We start from the raw sequence: 22,137 nt of genomic DNA, 5'->3' as shown, positions 1-22,137 counted from the left end.
CTGAAGCTTCAGGGCTGAAAACGCTCCTTGAAATGCAGGCTCTGCCTTCCCCGTGCCGAGGAGCCAGCGCCCCCTGGAACTGGCAGAGCTGCCGTTACCTGTTCCCTTTGGGCCACTGAGGTGATCCGGGCTGGAACAGCTCTGCTGGGGGACAGGCGGAGAGCTGGGGTGTTCAGCTGAGAAGAGAAGCGCCAGGGAGACCTTAGTGTGGCCTTTCTGGACTTAAAAGGGGCCAATAAGAAAAATGAGGACAGACTTTTGAGCAAGGGCTTATTGCAATAGGACAAGGGGTGATGGGAGTGGAGCATCTCCCGTGTGAGGAAAGGCTGAGGGAGCTGGGGCTCTGGAGCTGGACAAGAGGAGACTGAGGGGGGACTCATTCCTGGGGATCAATATGGAAAGGGTGAGTGTCAGGAGGATGGAGCCAGGCTCTTCTGGTGACAACCAGTGACAGGACAAGGGGCAATGGGTGCAAACTGGAACACAGGAGGTTCCACTTAAATTTGAGAAGAAACTTGTTCCTGGTGAGGGTGGCAGAGCCTGGCCCAGGCTGCCCAGGGGGGTTGTGGAGTCTCCTTCTGTGCAGACATTCCAACCCGCCTGGACACCTTCCTGTGTAACCTCATCTGGGTGTTCCTGCTCCATGGGGGGATTGCACTGGATGAGCTTTCCAGGGCCCTTCAACCCCGGACATTCTGTGAAATTCAGGCTGGACATGAGGAAGAAATTGTTGCCCTGAGGGTGGTGAGAGCCTGGCCCAGGTTCCCAGAGAGGTGGTGGATGAACCATCCCTGGAGCCATCCCAGGCCAGGCTGGACGGGGCTCTGAGCACCCTGAGCTGGTGAAGATGTCCCTGCTCATGGCAGGGGTGGGATGGGGAGCTGGGAGGTCCCTCCAACCCGAACCATTCTGTGGTTCTCCGCTGCTCCCCCCGCAGCCGCCATGCCGCCCCATCCCTCGCGCCGCTTCCCGCTCGGAGCCCGCCGCGCGCGGGCCGGTTGCCAGCCGCGCATGCGCAGCACGAGGCCGCCGTGCTGGGCCGGGCGCATGCGCGGCTCCGCCCCGGCGCTCTCGCGAGAGGCCGGGATTTATTCCTACGTGCTGTGCCGTGCTGCTCATGGCGGCGCTGGAGCGGGGGCGCTGAGCTGTTGGGGTGAGTACGACCGGCCGCGGGCTCCGGCGGCTCCGGCCCTGCCCAGAAGGCGCCCGCGCCACTGAGGGGATCACTGGGGCCCCCGAGAGTCGGCGCAAGAGGTTGAGGGCGCCTCAGGGGCCGCCTCCCGTTTGTCTCTCGTCGCCGCGGGGTGAAGCCGCCTGGAACCCCGCGGAGAGCGGCGGCTGGGGAGGGGGGAGGGCGGGCGCCTGCCTGCGAGGCCGCCGCTCCCGGGGATGGAGTTACCGGCGGCCGCGAGTCGCTGGGCCGTGTCGGCGTGCGCACTACGCGTCCCGGCGTCCCGCGGGCAGGCGCCCGGCCGCCGGGGCTCCTGGGGGCTGCAGTTCCGCCCCGCCGCGGAGGCGGGGCCGCGGCCGGGCTGGAACTCGCCTTCCCGCCGTGCTGCGCGGCCCAGCGGCCTGCGGGGCCTGCCGGGGCCGACAGGCCGGCGGGCGTCGGGCCGGCTGGGGGCGGCGCTGAGGGGACTACGGGTCCCGGCAGGCCGCGGGTGGGGTCCCGGCGCTGGGGCTCCTGGGGACGGGGCGTTTGCGGCCGCTGGGGGGGGGGGGCGGCGCGGACCGCGGCTCCCGGCGTGCCCTGCGCGCGGCCCCGCCCGGCGCGGAGCCCGGGCCCCCATCTCTTTGTGTGTGGGGGAGCGGCCGCCATCGCCCCCCTTTGTGTTCGGGGAGGGCGGCGGCGGGGCGGCCCCTCCCTCCGCCGGGCCTGCCCTTCCCCTCGGCCGGGCCGCGGCCCCTTCGCTGCCTTTGCGCTGTCACCGCGTAGGCCGCGCTCGGGCAGGCCCGGCCGGGCGCTGCTGGCGCCGCCCCCGGCTCCGCTCCGCTCCGCTCCGCCGCCTCCATCTTGCTGCAGCGCGGGGAGCGGCGGCCGCCGGAGGGGCCGCGCCGGGGGGTGGCGGGGCCGCCGGGCCCTCCCGAAGGGCCGCGACGAGGCTCCAGCGGGCTGCGGCCCATTTTCTGTCGTTTGTGTCAGTAACAAGCACAGCGCTCTGCCCCGAGCTCCACGCCTATTAAATGAAAATAGACTTTTGTCTTTATGATTATTTAAAAAAATTATTCCGTATGTATATATGGCTTTGCATATGTCCTTGGAAGTTCTTTAACTTGTTTTTTTCCCCTGCAGATTTACCTTTTTTTGTTTTTTTTAATGTAAAAGTAACCCGGTGACTGTTGGCAGCTGTTGTGGGTGGGTTGGGGTGCGCAGGGGCTGGTGTTCAGCGCTGCTTTCCAATATTCATCGAAAACATAAGGAATATCTTTATCTCCGAGTATCCAGTAGCTATGTTATGCATCCTGAACATACAAAGCTTTTATCTTTATTCAATTTGATAGACCTGTAAGAGGTGGCTGTTTCTGGAAGGAGGTGTTCTAATCCGGTAAAACGTGTGTTCTTGCAATTACCTGTTTTTGTGAAGAAAACGCCAAAGTAACCAGCATTTGTAACCCGGCCTGTTCTGCTGTCAGGATGTACAGGTGGTTTCTACTTGTGTCTTCCTGGAAAAATCTGCACCTGAAAGACCTCAAAGCAGGTCCTGCCCAGCTCCTCCCTGGCTCTTCATTAATCCTTTCAGCTGGAAATGTCCGAATGCAGAGCCCGGGGGGGCTGGGCAGCTGCTCGGGGTGTTTACCATTTGGAGTATTTATAGTAGCTGAATTAAAAAGTAAAGAATTTGAGACTTGAGTTATGCTTGCTTGACAACCCCATTTTTTAAAATAACTAGTTGTCAGATTGAACCAGCTTTTGAGGGAAAAGCTTATGGCTTATCCCCTTACCTGACAAAATTCTCTTTAGTCATCTTTGGGCAGAAAAGGTGTTTTGATTATTCTATGAAAATGTCATATATTTGATGCCCAGAAAAATGAGAAATGCAATATGATGCAAGTTGGATTTCTATAATATTAGTCTAATCAGTTGAGAGAGAAGTACATGGATCAAAAGACTCCAAGTGTCTCGGTGCAGTTCCTGTGATACAGAGTTTGCAGCTCCCACACATACAGCCTGTTGCTGCTCTGGAGGTGTGTGTGAGCACCTATTAACTGAATTATGAAACAGCACCTGTATGAAGTTATTGATAGCAGAATTAAGTCTTACATTAAATGATACTGCTGTTCATCACAATGAAGTTGCTGGTTTAATTGTACACACTGGGACATTTCCTGAAATGCATCTAGAGAGTTCAAAATTGGAAGTACTGTGAGGTAGTGTGTTTGGAAAACAAAACTGAAAATGGGAATGTCCGGTGCATCTCTAGAACAGCCTTTCCTAGTGCGGATCAAACATGCGGTATTGAGGCAGAAGGGATGTGTCTGTTTGTGGGAACACCTAGGACTGACATCTGGTTTTTTAAAGTAATTGATAACTTAGTGTGTCTCTTCCCTTTCTCCAGTATGAAGTGGAACAGAACAGAATTTACCACCTGAAACTGCTGCTTCAAGTTCAGATCAGGAAAAGAATCTACCACATCGTAACAACAACTCAAGACCAAAGAAGAGGAAACCTACGCTGAAGATACAAGGCTTGATCTGAAACAAGAAGTTTGTGCCTACTCAACAGCTTCACAAGAGCACGTCCCGACGCTGCTAGTAGTCTTTGTTTTCTCCAGTGCTGTATTGAAACTGCCCAGGGCAGCAGCGCTTAAATTCTCTATTAGCTTGATAGATCACGTTCTCTTGCTCTCCTTTTTCTTGCTCTCTTTCTCTCTTTTTCTATTTCTTTTTTTTTTAATAATAGCAGTCTTCATCCTTAGAAACTTGTGCTGAAACAGAAGAATCGGCTAATACTACTGAAAGTGCAATATTTGAATATCACTGCGAGGTTGGTGCATGTCTTGTATATATGTCTACACTTAATAGGAAATAAGTTGTCAACAGAAGGGTGTAATTTTAAGTCTTTTCTAGCAGTTCTTTGCTGTTGGTTTAGCAGTAGTATGATGAATTAGTATTACCTGCAATGTGGTTCTGTTTAGCAATCCCTATAACCCTGGAGAGCTGGTTATTGATGATTTTGTCTTCTAGTAATGGTAGCATTGTGGTTCCAGTCCCTTGTTTTTTTCAGATAACTTCTGTTTAGTCGTCTTCAAATCTTATTGCACAGGGTTTTTCTTTACCCCAGGGCTTTCACTGTTGGTGCTGGGCAGCACAGGGAGTCATGCTCCAGTATATAACCATGATATAGTAGGTCCAAGCAAGTCTTGTTTGTACATTAATAGGTTGTAGCCTATTATTAGAAGTTTCTTATAGTTCTATGACAATGCTCCTGGTGATACGTCTAAGTGGACGTTGTGTTTGATTTTTGTTACGCTCTGTTATAACATTATGTTTGAACAGTGCGAGAATAGGATGAGCGTGTGGAAAGACGGCTGATGTTATCACGTATCTTTCTGCAGCAGATTTTAGTGCCACCCTGAGGAGTGTATCTTGGGTTTAACTTCAGTTGTCAGGGTTCAGATGGTTGATGCTGAGTTCTTAGTGTTATAGTACTAACACTCCTTGAAACTCAAGCAGCTCAAATGTTGTCATGCAATGGTTGTCTTTGAGCAAAGGATTACAGCAGTGTGGTTTTTCTAATCCTTAAATAGCCTATTCCAAGCTTGCTTTTTAGGTAGATTTTTGCCATTTTCTGTATCTGATGTGCCTTTAGTAGTGTGTTAGTTAATGTCTCTGGCAGGGGTGTCTGTCTTGTGTCGTGATTTAACCCCAGCCAGCAACTAAGCACCATGCGGCCGTTCGCTCCCCTGCAGTGGGACAGGAGGGAGAATGGAGGGAAGAAAAACCATGAAAGCAGCTGCATTGAGATAAAGACAATCTAACACAACAAAGAAGGGAGAGAAAATAACAATGATGATAAAAGAATGTGCAAAACAAGTGACGCACAGTGCAGTTGGTTACCAGGCAGCGGTCAGTGCTCAGCCTGTCCCTGAGCAGTGGTTCCCCCGGCCTGGTTCCCCCAAAATCTTCAGTGAGTGTGACGGCACATGGTGTAGAACGTCCCTTTGGCCAATTTGGGTCAACTGTCCCGGCTGTGTCCCCTCCTGGCTGCTGTGCGTCTGGCACAGTGTGAGAAGCTGGGAAAGTCCTTGACTGCTTAGCAACAACTAAAACATCAGCGTGTTATCAGTGTTATTCTCATCCGAACTCCGAAACACAGCACTGTACCAGCTACTGGCAAGAAAATTAACACTATCCCAGCCACCTTGTGTCTGGGATGTCAAGTGGCCAGTTTGTAAATGACTCACAAAATGTGTATTTTCAGTTTCTGTTGTGAAATAGTGGCTGTGGGAGTACTTTGAGGTACAATACTTATGAAGGTCAGACGTTGGTTTTTATCTAAGCAAGGTTTATTTCAGTGTTGTATTTCTGTCTATAAATATGTTCTCTGTCTACATTTCAGGGATTATTGTTTTGCAAAAGCTTGGCTATTTTGGTGTTTCTCTATTTTAAAAATGGTTAGAATTTGTTTGTTGCAATAACTTCCACAAGCTTTGTGTTTGTTATTCTGTTATGTCAGCATGGAGAAAAGAAACTTATTTTGAGTGTGTGGTTTTTAAACAGATGAGCTTTGATCCAAACCTGCTCCACAACAATGGACACAACGGGTACCCCAACGGTACTTCGGCAGCGCTGCGTGAGACGGGGGTTATAGAAAAACTGCTGACCTCGTATGGATTCATCCAGTGTTCAGAACGGCAAGCCAGACTGTTCTTCCACTGTTCCCAGTACAACGGCAACTTACAGGAGCTCAAAGTAGGAGGTAATTCCGCAACCGTTAGAGCCGTTTGGCTGCGTGAGGACCAGTGACACTGAAGAGGTGCCACCACCCAAACAGAGCTCTGTGACACCTTTATCGTGTTTAATTGTCTTGTAGATGATGTTGAGTTTGAAGTGTCTTCTGATCGCCGAACTGGAAAACCCATTGCTATTAAATTGGTGAAGATAAAGCCAGAAATATTACCTGAAGAACGAATAAATGGACAAGTTAGTGTCTGTTTTCTATATATGTGTGATTGCCATCCTTTACTCCAGCACAGAGGCTAGGTTAATTAGCGTGCATGTTAATTACATACAGTATTCAGTCACACTGGACTGTGTTGTTTTGGTAGAAATGCAGAGATTCAGCTTGAGCTCTTAGCTACAAACAGTTCTTAGCATCGAGAGCTGCTGTTGAGTTCCACTGAAGTGCATCCCTCTGTACGGTAGAGGGTACTGGGATTCGTTTTGTGTTCAACAATGCTGCTCCTGAAATGACTAGCAATGGATTCTGTTTTTTTCTGACCGGTAGGTTGTGTGCGCTGTTCCTCACAATTTAGAGAGTAAATCTCCAGCTGCCCCGGGTCAGAGTCCAACAGGGAGTGTTTGCTACGAACGTAATGGGGTAAAGCTTCTGTATTTTACTTGAACTCTTCACTGATCCATCGCTGTGATCTATGAGCAAAAAAATGACACATTTTAATGTAGACAGTTGCCACTGCTAAGAACTGTAGTTCTTGGCAAAAAAAAGCATGCTTAGGTAATGAGTACTACAAACAGAAATGTTAATTTGACAGCTTGCTTGCTTACATTTGTGAAGAACTTTCTATAGAGCCGAATAGTTGTTTTGCTCTTTTAAAACTTAATAAAGCTGGGTTATGTAATGTTCACATATCCTTATCTTGAACTTTTGAAGTTCGGCACTGGACGTTTAGAGATGGTCAGGGACGAACCTTTCGATTTAAGTTGCTTATTACAGTCGCATCCAAACAGCACAATGGAAAAAAGAATGGGTTTGCATGCCACGTTTGAGTATCTTTGATTTTCCCGCTAAATTAATTTCTTTAATAGCACCTAGTTATTGAACAAAACTGTTAGTCTGTCTTTGAAATAACCATTCTGCAAATCGGCTAATACTAGTCAATGTTAATTTGCAGGAAGTATTTTACCTGACTTACACCCCAGAGGATGTTGAAGGAAATGTACAGCTGGAAACAGGGGACAAAATCAACTTCATAATTGATACAAACAAACAGTAAGTTGGTATTACCACACACTTCTAATAGTCAATCAGTAATTGATGGGGTGGTAGCTGGGCTTGCACCAGTGGGGCAGCACTCTGGAGTTGATGAAGGCTGGGAGGCCTCCCAGACCCCTGGGGTGAAATGGGTGTGCTCAGCTCGCTCTCTGAAATGCCTGCACAGCAATGCGTGCAGCACGGGGAATAAGCAGGAGGGTGGCAGAGCCTGGCCCAGGCTGCCCAGGGGGTTGTGGAGTCTCCTTCTCTGCAGACATTCCAACCCGCCTGGACACCTTCCTGTGTAACCTCATCTGGGTGTTCCTGCTCCATGGGGGGATTGCACTGGATGAGCTTTCCAGGGCCCTTCCAACCCCTGACACTCTGGGATTCTGATTCTGTAATTCGTGCCTGTTCTAGAACTGAAATGACATTTTGACGTGGAATCTGAACTTCTGCTCCACTTCTGAGTTGTTTCAGGTTTGCTCTGGTTTTTTCCCCTCTAGTACTGGTGCTGTAAGTGCTCGTAACATTATGCTATTAAAAAAGAAACAAGCCCGCTGTCAAGGAGTAGTCTGTGCCATGAAAGTAAGTGATGCTTTAGCCTTAATGTTTCATTTGAAAACAAAATGCTGTTTTGAAAAGTGCTGTTACAAGTAATATATTTAGGGCATTAAGAGCGGTTTGGAGCTGTGGGTGTAATCTGGTTGAAATGATTTAAACATCTGATTTTTGATACTAATATTCTTAACTAAGTCCCATTTATTTCTGTGTATATATTTCTTGTGGTAGTCTGTTAGCTGTGTGCACTCACGTCTGCTATACTGGTATGTCGTGGTCCGTTGTGTTTGATAGAACATGTACAATTTTGCTGTGGTATGTTAAGAGAATAGGCAATTTATTAAATGCTTTGTTCTGTTCTTAGGAAGCCTTTGGATTTATTGAGAGGGGTGATGTCGTGAAGGAGATATTCTTTCACTATAGTGAATTTAAAGGTGACCTAGAAGCCTTACAGCCTGGTGATGATGTGGAGTTTACAATCAAAGACAGAAATGTAAGATGAAATCCAGTGAAAAAAGGAAGACAGATCCTAGAGCATAACGGGACAGCTGTCTGTTTGCTCAGATTCCCTTGGAAAGAGAAGGGGGGAGGAGGCTCAGTGGGAAATGGCTGCTACGTTACCTCTCCTGCATATTTCACTGGGTTTTGTGCTTTTAGGGTAAAGAAGTTGCAACAGATGTTAGACTGCTGCCTCAAGGAACTGTCATTTTTGAAGATATCAGCATTGAACATTTTGAAGGAACTGTAACCAAAGTAATTCCAAAAGTACCCAGCAAAAACCAGGTGAATTTCAGTATTTATCGAAGTATACGTGAAAAGTTGTATTGAATTTTAGTCAAACAGTACAAATATTCCCTTTTCCCTGTAACAGTCTGCTGGGTAAGAACTGCACCGGGGGAGGGAATAAGCTTGTGTGTCACCTGTACCAGGCGCTGGTCACAGTCATAGTGTTCAGTCTTCCTAGAGGTTGTAGAGTGAGGATTGGGGGTGGTACTACACGCGTTTTCTTTAACATTTTGAATACTTCCATTGAATTTTGTGAGCTTAGGTTGTATCTTTAAGGCAAAAGCATCGGGAGAAGGGGAGAAAATATTTGCTGGAATAAGCCTGGTCTAAGGATTCCTGTGAGCGTGGACAGTTAAGGAGGTTTTTGACAGAGGGGTAACCGGACCTTTAACATTTGGCGTTGCGGAAGGGGTGTATGTGAGCACATCCATGAAGATTTTAGGGGAGTCTGTGTTGTTGTTTGGGTTGAACTGACTCCTGTTGGGTTTCCTGTCCGCTAGAGCGATCCGTTACCTGGCCGCATCAAAGTGGACTTTGTGATTCCTAAAGAACTTCCCTTTGGAGACAAAGACACAAAATCCAAGGTGACCCTGCTGGAAAGCGACCATGTTCGTTTCAATATTTCAACGGACAGACGTGACAAACTGGAACGAGCTACCAATATTGAGGTTCTCCCCAATACTTTCCAGTTTACCAATGAAACTAGAGAAATGGCAAGTATCTATTTTTTTAAAGTTTTTAATTATTGAGGGGAAATGAAAGTAAAACATGCGGCGTTTGTCTTAATATTCAGAGCAGGCTTCTGTGTGCAGATTCTCTATTTTGTGGGTTTTGGCCGATCTTTGAGGGTCCAGCAGGAGGACGGGAAAGAGCTGCATTCTATCACATACAAAAAACCAGCACTATAGATTGCAAGGAAGCACGTTGCATGAACCAAGAGCTATTGTTGTAGGATTCAGGCCTTATGTTCAGATTATTACGTACTCCACAGGCAGACATCGTGTACTAGTAGTAAAACTAACTGCCCGTTTGTCGACCCTCAGGGTGTGATTGCGGCGATGAGAGATGGCTTTGGCTTCATTAAATGTGTGGACCGGGATGCTCGCATGTTCTTTCACTTCAGTGAAATAATGGATGGAAATCAACTCCATATTTCTGATGAAGTAGAGTTCACTGTCGTTCCTGTAAGTGAGATTCGTATCTTTACGAAATCTTAGTTTTTAAGGAAATTAGTGCAGTCGGGCTAAAATCTGGTCGATCTTGTTTTTCAGGATATGTTGTCTGCCCAAAGAAATCATGCTATAAGGATTAAAAAACTTCCAAAGGGCACGGTTTCTTTCCACACCCAGTCAGACCACCGTTTTGTGGGCACTATAGACAAAGAAGCCACTCCAGCCAAAGCCACTAGCCCAAATAAAGGCAAAGAGAAGGTAATTCTGCTCTTGTGAAGTCCCTGTTCTGTGCTCCTGGTGTTGGACACTGAGGCCGCTTCCTTAATATCCGTAATTCAGCACCCAGTGAAAACTAACTTGTGTGAAACAAGGTTAGGAAAGCATCGTTAATGATCATGTGGTTGAGGATAATTTCCCATACCTTGATGGGAAGCTTCTTTCTACCTCCTGTTACGCAAGATGCAAAATTAACTTCCTACAGCTAGAGGAGAACCGCTGGGATTTTTTTGTCATGCTGTTTTAAACCATGCCAGAATAACTACATTTCTGATACATACTTAACGGGAGATGCTGGTGATACTTTCTTTAAAAATACTGTCTAATATAACTGAAAGCTTACTCAGAGGTTATTGCTTTGTGTTTTTCACCAGTTACTGAGCAGTGCTTGCATTCTACGTAGTAAACTCGTTTGCTTACAAATAAGGGTTGCTGAATTCTGCTGTTTTGTTTGTAGGAAGCTGAAGATGGAATAATTGTTTATGATGACTGTGGAGTTAAACTGACCATTCCTTACCAGGCCAAGGATGTGGAAGGATCTGCTAACCCCCAGATAGGAGATAAGGCAATATAACTAAGTATACCATTGGGAAATGCTTTGGGAGATGTGAGCTTCTTTTTGCCTTGTTACTGTGTTTATTCTCCTTCTCAGGACCTTTTTTCCTGGGTTTTTTTTGGTGGTGGTCACGCTCTGTTTGGGTTTTCTCTGGGATTGACAAACTCCTGTCCAACAGGTCGAGTTCAGTGTCTGTGAAGTGAAGAGAACTGGTCTGCAAACAGCTGTTTCTGTCAGGATGCTGGGACGCAATTACAGCTCTAAGAGGCTTTTGGGATACGTGGCAGCCCTGAAAGATAACTTTGGATTTATCGAAACAGCTAATCACGATAAGGAGATCTTTTTCCACTACAGGTGAATGGCAGTGTTGTTATTTGTTTGTTTGTTGCGGGCTGTTTGTTTGCGGGAAGTGGAGTTCAGTAGAGTTGGCTGTTAAACCCATTTGAACTCAGCAACCTTGGTGTCCTGTGCCTCTGAATCCAGGCCAAGAAATAGAGTTGTGTTGTATGTTTGAAATGCTTCACTGTCTTGAGTGAGGATTTCTGGGAAGTGCGAGGTGCTGAGCTGGTGAAGTGGTTTCTGATCGGCTGATGTAAATGTCGGATGCGCATCACTGTTGTCATGCAACTAAAGGGAAATTGTACATCATTCTGTTCCCGTAGCGAATACTGTGGTGATATTGATAGCCTGGAACTTGGAGACACTGTTGAATACAGCTTGTCAAAAGGCAAAGGAAACAAAGTTAGTGCAGAAAAGGTGAACAAAACACATGCAGGTAAGACTGTGCTGCGTATTTTCTGTTTACAAGGCTCTTGGCAGGTGCTAACAGATGAAGTTTGTTAATAATCTATGTCCAGTTGGATCTTAGACCATGAGGATGATGTTTAATGTGGTGGTCATTGGTTTCCTGAAAGCTGTTACCTGTGTTTCCAGAGAACAGGCGAGTGCAGGCGCACCGTCCTGGGGGCAGCAGCGACGTTTGCACCTTCGCTGTGCTCTGTCCCCTTCAGCTGAGGCTTGTAAAGAGCTCTAGACCAAGTAGCAGAACAAGCCCAATTAGTAACTGCACCAGTTGTGCTGGATCTCACAGAAGAGTTGCAGGAGGAATGCGGATGGTGTTATTAAGGGGCAAAAAGTACTTAGTTAAATGTGACTGATGGAAGTGAGCGAGGAATGGGAATGCAGTGGAGGAGAAATAAAGCACTTTGATTTGCTTTTCAAGTTCCATGGCCTCTGGTTTCATGAAGAACTAATTTTTCTGCTTCTGTGTTTGAACTGCTGGTGTAGCGTTGATTAGAAAAGCTGTAGTTACTGATGTTAAAGCTGTTCCAGTTTTAGTGGGCGACAGAGCTACCTGAGGTGCCATGCAGTGCAAGCTATTCTCAATCCGAATCAATTATGAATTCTTTTTAACACAAAGTATGACCAGAGCATCCTGTTGTTGCACTGTCTGTTTCTCTTCAGTGAATGGTATCACCGAAGAAGCTGATCCAACCGTTTACTCCGGTAAAGTAATTCGTCCTTTACGGAGTGTAGATCCCACACAAACTGAATACCAGGGCATGATTGAAGTCATGGAGGATGGTAAGATTTGTTGCTTTTAAATTACACGCGTTCCTCTTTCAAGTGCACGAAAAGTGTAAAAGTTTAATAAACTGTAAATAGAGGCGTTGAGGATTATATTCACACTACAGACTATGTTCATACGACTAAGCTAAGAGTGTCATTTCTAACATTGTGAATAAATTCTAAGTGCCCTCGGGTAAGAAAGGACTCTTGTGAATTCTGTCTTGTCCTTTTCCTCTAGGAGAGATGAAGGGAGAGGTGTATCCGTTTGGGATTGTCGGAATGGCAAACAAAGGCGACTGCCTGCAAAAGGGAGAGACGGTGAAGTTTCAGCTCTGCGTTCTTGGTCAGAACGGGCAGACGATGGCTGTGAACATCACGCCGTTCCGCAGGGCCACCGTGGAGTGCGTGAAGGACCAGGTGAGCGGCCGCTGCGGCGAAGACGAGACGCAGTAACTTGGCGTAGAGCAGACGAGAACACACCGCAGCACTCGAATCTGAAGCTTGTTGCGCACAAATGGATTTGTGATTGGTTTGTGTAACCCAGGCGCCGGTTTGCGCAGCCTGTGCGATGGGACGAGAACTCAGTACTTGGGTTGGCGCTGAGACATCTGTACAACTGGGCAGCGGTTCTGGCTGTGATAGATTCTGCAGAGCTGTTTTTGAGATGTCTAGAAAGAGCTCCAACTGGTTTCTGCAGAACGGGGTGTTTAAAAATGTGTTTAAAACAAAGAAACAAAACTGCACATACTCTGAAGCTTCACAGCCTTAGGCAGTCGGGATCACAGCCCACCTGAAGCGGGGAGGCTGGTGAGTTGCATCTCAGAGTGGTTAGAAAATGAGGTGCTGTGGATGCGTTCTGGTTTTATAGCCTTTCTGCTGCACTAAGCTCTAGTCATTTGTGGAGAGCTTAGCTGAGTTTTGCTGGTTTATACATGAGCAAAACAGTAGATGGAAGTAACTGATCTTTTATACCAGTGACAGACCAAAAACCAGTTTGTACTCTTTCTGTTGAGCTGCAGTAATGAATAAGTCATTACATCTGTTTGGATGAAAAGGAAGGAAATAACCTTGCGATGTGTTGGTTTTCAGTTTGGTTTCATTAACTATGAAGTGGGCGACAGCAAAAAGCTCTTCTTCCATGTCAAAGAAGTTCAGGACGGCGTGGAGCTCCAGGCTGGGGATGAAGTGGAGTTCTCGGTGATCCTGAACCAGCGCACAGGAAAATGCAGTGCCTGTAACGTGTGGCGTGTCTGGTGAGGATTCACAGTTGAAGTGATTTAATCGGGCACAGTGTTGTCTACAGCCACAGTGCAGCTAACGGGGAAAGTGGCTGGTAATTAGGTAGTCGACAGCAGTCCCTTGGAAGTCACGGTGTTCTGTGTTTGACTCGGTTACAGCGAAGGCGCCAAGGCTGTTGCTGCTCCGCGTCCCGATAGACTCGTTAATCGTTTAAAGAGCATTAATCTGGATGATGCCAACGCTCCTCGTCTAATAGTAGTTCGTCAGCCCAGGGGACCGGATAACTCAAAGGTACGTAAGGGGACGAGCTTGCGGAATAGCTGCAGTTTGTGTTTTAATTGGGGTCACGTAACGTTGCTTCCTCTGTTGGAAGCCTGAGCTGTTTGAAATGTGTCTGCTTTCGTTCCGTCACGGGCTGTGGGAGGTAAGATTATTATTGTGGTTTCGGAAGAGCACACAGTGTATAAGAATGAACTGCTTGCTGTGTTCTCGCCCATAACGGCTTCTCTTGGTTTGTTATTGCTTTTATAAACCTCCCGCTCCCCTCCTCGGTGACAGTGAGTGCAGTCCCTTTATCTGAGCTTGGCTTTCACAGGAGGTTCTGCCACCGCTTGGTGAGCAGGAGGAGTAAAAGTGGAGTCTGGGACTACAAAGAGCAACTCCCAGAACCTGTTTTGTTGGAGTCGCTGCTTCCCAAGCCAAATGTGGCAAACTAGAAACGTGCTGCTGCCGTCCTTGCCCGGAACACAACGGGTTTCCTTCAACGCGCGATGCTGGAGCTAAAAGGTTTTGTTTTCCTTGCAGGGATTTGGTGCGGAGAGAAAGATCCGTCAAGCCGGTGTTATAGACTGATCCCCGAGCCGGCGGGCGGAGCGGTGCGGCCGGTGGAGGGTACCGAATAGCTCCCAATTCATCCCTTCCTCCAAATTCTACGAAGCTATTACACCGGTTTTAACATCTTCTCATGTTATGTTTAAAATAAATTTATGAAACCATTTTAAAAATTATGCACAGTTGCATTCTGGAGAACTTAAGGTGGCGCCTTATAGTATCACATTTTAGAAGCTTGTTTTGAATGGTGCATTTAACGCAACCGGTAACTGCAAAACCTCCATTGCCTACGTGAGTAAACGTTCTAGACAGCTCTGCGCTGGCAGCCCTTACGGAATTCTGCACTCGGTGTCTTTGCTTTGTCGCTGTTCCTTTGGCCGGGTGTTACTTTGCCTTAGCGCTCAGTCGCGTTGTGTCCTTCCCCGCGGACGCGGCGGCTCCTCCCGCCCGCACCCCGAGGGCGGAACAACCCCAACCTTACACAAAATGAAGTCGGTGGCCAAACCTTACCCCCTTTCCAGGTTTCATTTGCCTCGAGCCCTTCAGCCAGCGAAGCGCAGAGCTCAAGGAGCGTCTCTTCCCGGGGTAGACTGAATTGTTGTAGCGCTGGAAACAGGCGCAGTGCAGAATTTCCTAAGGCTGAGGTGTGCCATCCGTGTGGTAACTTAAATATATTGAAAACAATGCACAAACCCGCTGCTTAGAACACTGCAGCTTCTCCACCCCCTTTCTTTTACTGATTTACATTTAAAACGAAACAAGTTGTGCCTGAAGTGAATCCTTTTTTTTCTCTTTTTTGCAGCCGGCACCCCGTGTACTGTAAGAGAATAAACTCTTAGGCTTCCATAGCTGTATCGAGACTCATCGAGGTGAAATAGTTGATGTCTGTGTGCTCTATTTCATTTTGTTCCCTCCCCCGTTTCCCCGTCACACTTTATCAAGCGAGAAAACGGGATGATTGGTCTAAGTATTACTTTAACCAAAACGATCAGGAGTTCTTCTCGAATAGAGGGCAGGTCTGGGGCTTTTGGGTTTGGTTTATTTTTATTTTGGTTGGATTATTTTTTTTGGTTTCCATGTGACCTCTATTCTCAATTTAGGGTTATTTCTTCTCTGGGAGATGCATTATCTTTGTAAAACAAACATTGCTTTCTCCAGGTTTTTTTTTTCTGTTAATGGCAAAGAATGGAAATAGAATAAAGTTTTACTGATTTTGAAAAAAAAGTTAATAATAATAATAATTAACGACTCCGTGCGGGCGCGTCTCTTTGCGTCACGTGTTCGGAAGCGGCGGCGCGTGGTGGCGTCACGGCGGAAGCCGGAAGCGCGGGCAGGGTGTTCCGCGTTGGGCGGGCGGGCCCGGGGCGGCCATGACCGAGTACAAGCTGGTGGTGGTCGGAGCCGGCGGCGTCGGGAAGAGCGCGCTCACCATCCAGCTCATCCAGAACCACTTCGTGGACGAGTACGACCCCACCATCGAGGTGAGCGGGGCGGCCCCGGCCCCCGCGGCGGCGCGTGGAGCCACCGGGGCGGGGCGGGGGGCGAGCCGGTGCGAGGTCCGAGCGCGGGGGGGGGGCGGGGGCGGGGGAGGCCCCGCGGGGTGCGGGTCCAGTCACGGCGCCGCTTGTAATGGGTTCTTTCTATTTGCTACTTACTGTTTATTTTTATGAAGAACGAGGTTTACTTAGTGTGTGAGAAAAGTTGAGGAGGCTCAGCCCAATGTTATAAATACTGTTGTTTCTATATACTTGTGTTTTCTCACTGGGGAGGGGGCCAAGAAAAGCTCTTCTGAACCACACTCCTCTAGTTCATTATCACTTTGATTTTTCCTTAATAACCCCTGATGTGAAAAGAGGGGGCACAATTGACCTCATTAATGGTTGTGAATATATAAAGGGTGAGTGTCAGGAGGATGGAGCCAGGCTCTTCTGGTGACAACCAGTGACAGGACAAGGGGCAATGGGTTCAAACTGGAACACAGGAGGTTCCACCTGAATATGAGAAGAAACTTGTTCCCGGTGAGGGTGTCAGAGCCTGGCCCAGGCTGCCCAGGGGGTTGTGGAGTCTCCTTCTGTGCAGACATTCCAACCCGCCTGGACACCTTCCTGTGTAACCTCATCTGGGTGTTCCTGCTCCATGGGGGGATTGCACTGGATGAGCTTTCCAGGTCCCTTCAACCCCTGACACTCTGTGACTCTGTAAACTCACCTTTCTTTAACAACCCCGATGTGAAAAGGAGCGCTGCGATGCTTTTCTCGGCTCTGATCCTCACCTGTGTGCCGCGCAGGACTCGTACAGGAAGCAGGTTGTGATCGATGGGGAGACGTGTCTGCTGGACATCCTGGACACGGCGGGGCAGGAGGAGTACAGCGCCATGCGCGACCAGTACATGAGGACCGGCGAGGGATTCCTCTGCGTCTTCGCCATTAACAACAGCAAATCGTTCGCCGATATCAACCTTTACAGGTACAACCCAGCTCTGTACTGCTAAGAAAAGCATCAGAGCTATTTGCTATTAGACTTGGCGAGGTCTAAATAACAGACAAATATTAAATCTGCGCTTATTTCAGAAAGGTTTTCAAGCTTCTCTGTGGATATGTTTTGAGGCAGTCGAGAATAGGATGGTTACCTGGGTTGTTGTGTTAATCTAATGATATTTAGAGCGTGCAGTACACGATCTCTAAGAAAACGGGTAGGAAGGCAAACACACATCAGAGCGAGGTTATGCACGAACTAGAACATGGAGCATACAAAGTTATCAGACATAGTGCTGTAGGTTAGAACCCCTGAGGTCCTGCCCCGTTTTAATACACATTTTTGTAGCGCGAGGCTGTTGAACACTCAGCTAAACCAGCTCTTACATTTAGAAGATAGCTCCTGACTTTCTTTTTTCTTTGTCTTTTTAAAGAGAACAGATCAAGAGAGTGAAAGATTCAGATGACGTGCCCATGGTGCTGGTTGGGAATAAGTGTGATTTGCCCACGAGAACAGTAGACACAAAACAGGCTCAAGAATTAGCAAAAAGCTACGGAATCCCCTTCATAGAGACGTCTGCTAAAACCAGACAGGTAAGACGCTCCCGTTCCTGGCCTGACCTCCTGTGTGTAAACGCAGAACGCTCTCACGTTTTCCCAGGTAGTTCTTTTTCTTATCTACAGGAGCAAGTGTTATTTAATCCTTTTGCAGCCTTTAGCTTTTGATTTCCCAGCTCTTAGCTTGAGTTCTGGTTTTATCACTGGACTAGGCCAGTACACAAATTGCTTCGGATTGTATTGATTTTCCTTCGAGAGGGTCATGTTTGTAAGAAGAAAAGAGCTTCATCTGCTCTGGCTGAGCAGGTCAGGCTGCGCGCTGCGTCACCCCACACCTGCTCGGTTTTCTGCTTGTTTTAAATACAGCCAATTATAAGATTATATTTACAGAAATAATTTCCTAGAGTGGACTAACGGACTTTTCCTGAGCTGCGTTGACAATGTGGCTCTGTCCTATCAGCCCGTGTTCTACCTGTGTTGCTGTGGAATGAAGCAGAAAAGGTGCAATTTTATAAGCAGTAGCCAGAAAATTGTCAGAATTGTAACCCAGAGGTGATGAGTCGAGCAGTAGCTTGTTTCTCTTTCCTTTGTCTTGCCTTGTTTCTTTTACCGGCTGCGACCCTGGGTGTGTGTTTGCCTCAGGGGGAGAGTTAAGAGTGCACGTGGAGAGTTTTGGCCATAAGCGCTGGTTTCTTCCCCTTATGAGCTATGGGTAAGTCGGGTGCTGCTCGTTCTGTACGAGTGTGTCTTTCTAGTACACTAGGGGATTCTGTGATGGAAAGAACAGGGATCATAAAAGCTTCAGGAAACAAAATACTTTACTTTTCCTTTGCGTTCAGGGCGTGGAAGATGCTTTTTACACACTGGTGAGAGAGATTCGGCAGTACCGGATGAAAAAGCTCAACAGCAACGAAGACGGGAATCAAGGCTGCATGGGGCTGTCTTGCGTTGTGATGTGATGAGGTGAGCTGGAGTTCACACTTTTTGTTGGCTTCTTGTCTGTATGTCCTTCAGTTGTTGATACGCGTGGCTTAGAAATACTGGCAGCTGCAGGCGGGCTTTTTCCCCTATTGTACAAGCCGCTGATACCCCGGGTTAGATCCTACAATGAATTACTTTTACAAACGTTTCATTTTTTCTCTAAGTAGATAGCAAGGCAAATTTTCTTTGCAGCAAACTTTGGCTGCAGCCACTGACCCGGTAACGCTGTGGGTTTGTGTATCATCCTGTCAGTGTCTCCTGCCTTTGGGAACCCATTCTGACTGCTTGTAGAGCGCGTAATTTCTTATCTTGTACACGAGGAACACTTGAACTAGAAAAGGAGCGTGTACGATGCTGCAGTCGCTCTTTGCTGGCGATCAGCCGATCACTGGAGATGCTTTTCTGTTCCAGATGCCAGGAACGCGCGGTTCAGATGTAGCTGCTGGACGAGTCTCGGTGCTGCCGTGCTGCGTCTCGCGCTGATGCCCGGCAGCGCTCTGGTGCCAGCGACCAGAATCTTGGTACCAGTTCATTAGCACAAGGTCGTTTGCTGTGCTCCATCTGAAGAGAACATCTATGGCATCTACCTCCTTGCTCAGCTAACGGAGCAGCCGCGTCTGTGACGTACTGGGATTCTTCTCTCACTGTGTTACCTGGGTTTGCTCAAGGAGAAAACCAGTCGCAAGAAAAGTGAACTATAGAGACTAAACGCTGTGAAAAAGATGACACTTGACCTCTAGAGTAAAAGCTAGAAGTGCTGTTTGTCCCCTTCCTGTTGGATTCTGGTTTGCGGTGCTGGCGGAGGAGTGACACTAACCGTTGCTTGGCAGGTAACATCACAGATGGTTTTGCCACCACGAACGCTCCTGTCGCGTGGCAGATCGGTCTCTGCTCCCTGTGCGCTCGCACAGAATATTTACAACATCTCCTTTGTGCCAGGAGCTCCGCTTAACTGATCCTTTTCTGTAATAAAACAGAGATATCCTTCCTAACTTAAGTGCCTGTTTGCTGAGAAGATCGGAAGTTGCCCTCTGTTCCCTGTGGTGAGGAAACCCCAGGACTGGAATTTCTCGGGAGCTCGTGGTCGTGTGTGGGGGATCCCTCTGCCCAGGGGGACGCGGACCCAGGGCTCTGGGGGCTGGAAGGTCCAGCAGGCGCTCGGAAGACTCTTCACCGAGGGAGGGGACGTACGGCCTCTGCTTTTCACTTTCTTTGTAGGTGGAACTGTTTATATTCTATATTGTTTTTCTGCAGCATTCAGATCTCTTTGGGATTGGACCAAATTAGTCAGCTGTTCATTTTTAACATTAACTGCCAACATTTCCAGGCAGCTTCTTGCTAGTTAATCTAATAACTGGAGGTTAGTTAGTTGGGACAGCCGTTACTCAGCTCTGCCTGTAACTTGCAGATTATTTCATTCTGAGTTATTTTTTTACCACCAGTCTTTTTAAACCATCTCTCTGTAGAATGTGCTTGAAGTCTCCTTGTCGGGGGGAGTGTGGGCTTCTGGGTTCGCTGTATTCGGTGTGGTGGTTGTCACGGACTTGGCGTGTCCAGCCCGAGGGGCGAAGGCGACGAGCTGGAACAGAAAACTGTTCTGATTGCGGCATCCTTGCAAAACGAGGGAGGGAGCGAGCGCTGCGATGACTGTGCAGGTGTTTGTGCTGATGGGAATTCTGGGCTTGTTCTAACAGCCCCAAAGCACGAGAGAACTATTGCACAAGCTGCGCAAGTCCTTCCTAGAACAAAGCGTTGTCACCTCGTATCATTGGGATGTAAAAGCGCGGTCGCTGTTGCAAAACCTCCCAGTGTTCCTTGGAATGCCGAACCCTTCCCTGGTGCTGCTGCTCCTGGTTCTGCTCTGTGTGCTCGGCCTCTGTCCCGCAGCAAAACCCGGTTCCTGGTTCCCGTTGGGTGGAAGAGGAACGAGCGAGTTCAGTCGCCACCCGCCAGCACCGGCAGAGAAATGGCAATTCGGTTTGATGGCGTCGGGTTCACACGTCTTCATTTGGAGCGCTCCATCTCAAATAGAAATTAGAAATCGGTGAATACCGAGAGAAGAAATTGTTCCTTGTAATGTTTCATCTTAATTCTCTTCTTAGTATGAAGAGGAATCAACCTGCATCACATTTTCTTTATCCCCGATAATCCTTCTAAGTACTTTTTGCAGTTTATTTTACCCTTGACTGATGTGACACTGGTAAAAATGAAAAATACAATATTTTTACATAAAACATGGTATTCCAGCAACAAACACAGTGGTGGGGCAGCGTTTGGAGAGCACTCGAGAACGTTTGAAGATGATCTGACAGTTACCATCAGTGCGAGCGTCGCGTCTGGAATCAGCGAACGGCGTTTTATTGGTGCAAGAAGAGAAGTTATTTGTGACCGCGTTCTGTGGCACGAGGTGACTCTGCTTCTAAGGACGAGTGACGCTGCTGTCCGCTTAGTAAAACTACAGGTGGAAAACAGCTGTTGGGACACGGGTCTGGTCACACGGGCTCAGCGTTTGGGAAAAACAATAATGTGGAGTTTGTAACGTTGTGTGAACGGTGAGACCTCGTCCTCCGGGATTGCCGAGTTGGGAGCAGATGGCCCGTGGCCACGGGAAGCCTGTGCCGTTCCATGTTTGAAGGCCGTGTGGTCAGGTATGGAAGATTATTTTGGGTGGAGGTTCATCATCATAATTCTCTACGGTGCACGGCGTGCTCTGGTTGTTAAAACATGTCGGCTGTAACTCCAAGAGCTGTGAGTTCTCAGCATTGTGTGGGCGCTGGAAAATGCACCTGCTCTTCAGTGTTCCCTTTCGGAATACGTAAATCCTTGGTAACTCAGAGGAGGCTGCATCAGTTCTGAGGATTCTGCAGAGCCGACCTACCCCAGTGGTGCTCCCATCTGCGTTATTTTAGGTGTGATACAAAATCAGGGTGTTGTGTTAGTCATGGGCATGAAGTAAGTGGTTGTACTTTGTTTCCACTCTCTGTATAGTTATATCTAAATAAGAGAACCCTGATTTTGGTGGTGGCTGAGAGTGGAGGGACAAAACCCCAGGAACTTTTGGGAGAATCATTCAGAATATAAGCACAGAAGTTTTTGCACAAGACAGGTCCCTGGAAAAGGTGGTTTTGTAGATTTAACCCGAATGTTGTTATTTAGAACTAACAGGACGACGCAGTGTTAGTGTCAAGCTGACTTTACTATCCCAACTGGGAGGATCGAGCATAAGCAACATGGAGGTAAGATATTTAAAAAGATAACGCTCTTGTTCACAAATTACAGGTGCCAATAACTGAAACGTTTGTGTTATTACCAAGAACAGCTGGTTAGGGATCGTATAACCCTGTGGCTCGTTGCGGTTGTTGTCCCCACTCCACGATCTTGTTCAAACAACAGCGCTCAGGTTTTGTTCTCGTTGTCATCAGTCAGAGTTTGGACGGTACCCACGACACTGAAACCATCGTCACTTTTCAAGCAGTTTAATGACTTAGAATTGAATATCCAGCAGCTTCAGGCCTACGGGGGGACGGAGATTTGTGGAAGTCTGAATTACGTTCTCAGCCCATACGTGGTCCTGCTTTACTCCCCAAGCTTTCCTGTTTGTCTGTAACCTCCAGGGTGGTAGGAACTGTTGGGATCCGGACATTTTATCCAAGGGCTAATTTGTTGTTACTTTGTATAATTATTTGCTTTCAATAACGCATCTCTCTTGGTTTGAATTGAAGTAAATTATTCTGCTTCTTAAATAACTTTTTTAAAGAATAAACTCTGAATTCTTTGGTTGTTTGCGGTGGTGCTGTGGGCGCGGGATGCACGGCCGGCTCGCACAACGCTGGTAACCGCGCGGGATCTCCATCGCTCACATCGTCACTTGTGCAACGTGACACGAGCAGCTGTATCGTGGATGTTCGCTGTAGCGTGAACAAGCGGCCGGAGTGGCTCGAGCCACCCCACGGGCTCGTTCCACAGTCCCGTTTTAATCGT

At 47.8% G+C, this 22,137-nt stretch overlaps 2 protein-coding genes across 3 annotated transcripts; both read left to right on the top strand.

Annotated features, from left to right (window-relative positions):
- Window positions 1–1,000: 1,000 nt before the first annotated feature.
- On the top strand, window positions 1,001–15,367 carry CSDE1 (cold shock domain containing E1). 2 transcript variants are annotated; one of them, XM_065038778.1, is made up of 20 exons: window positions 1,001–1,153; window positions 3,558–3,985; window positions 5,722–5,920; window positions 6,035–6,144; window positions 6,449–6,541; window positions 7,074–7,171; window positions 7,660–7,741; window positions 8,079–8,207; window positions 8,372–8,497; window positions 9,001–9,213; window positions 9,544–9,684; window positions 9,772–9,930; window positions 10,406–10,513; window positions 10,683–10,858; window positions 11,167–11,279; window positions 11,969–12,088; window positions 12,312–12,490; window positions 13,163–13,326; window positions 13,471–13,603; window positions 14,117–15,367. In XM_065038778.1, the coding sequence occupies exons 3-20, from the start codon at window positions 5,722–5,724 to the stop codon at window positions 14,162–14,164; spliced, it is 2,391 nt and encodes a 796-aa protein (XP_064894850.1). In that variant the 5' UTR covers window positions 1,001–1,153; window positions 3,558–3,985; the 3' UTR covers window positions 14,165–15,367. The 2 variants fall into 2 exon arrangements, with proteins under 2 accessions (XP_064894850.1, XP_064894851.1); XM_065038779.1 differs by lacking the exon at window positions 6,449–6,541.
- A 60-nt stretch (window positions 15,368–15,427) lies between these two features.
- Window positions 15,428–21,935, top strand: NRAS (NRAS proto-oncogene, GTPase). Its single transcript, XM_065038781.1, has 5 exons — window positions 15,428–15,624; window positions 16,431–16,609; window positions 17,052–17,211; window positions 18,015–18,138; window positions 18,568–21,935. Exons 1-4 carry the CDS (start codon window positions 15,514–15,516, stop codon window positions 18,132–18,134), a joined length of 570 nt encoding a protein of 189 aa, XP_064894853.1. The 5' UTR covers window positions 15,428–15,513; the 3' UTR covers window positions 18,135–18,138; window positions 18,568–21,935.
- The last annotated feature ends 202 nt before the right edge of the window (window positions 21,936–22,137 follow it).

The sequence above is a fragment of the Columba livia genome, chromosome 22 (genome assembly GCF_036013475.1).
Source record: "Columba livia isolate bColLiv1 breed racing homer chromosome 22, bColLiv1.pat.W.v2, whole genome shotgun sequence".
In the NCBI taxonomy this organism is placed as follows: domain Eukaryota; kingdom Metazoa; phylum Chordata; class Aves; order Columbiformes; family Columbidae; genus Columba; species Columba livia.
Note: the sequence above shows the minus strand (reverse complement) of the source record. Positions and strands in the feature narration are given on the sequence as shown.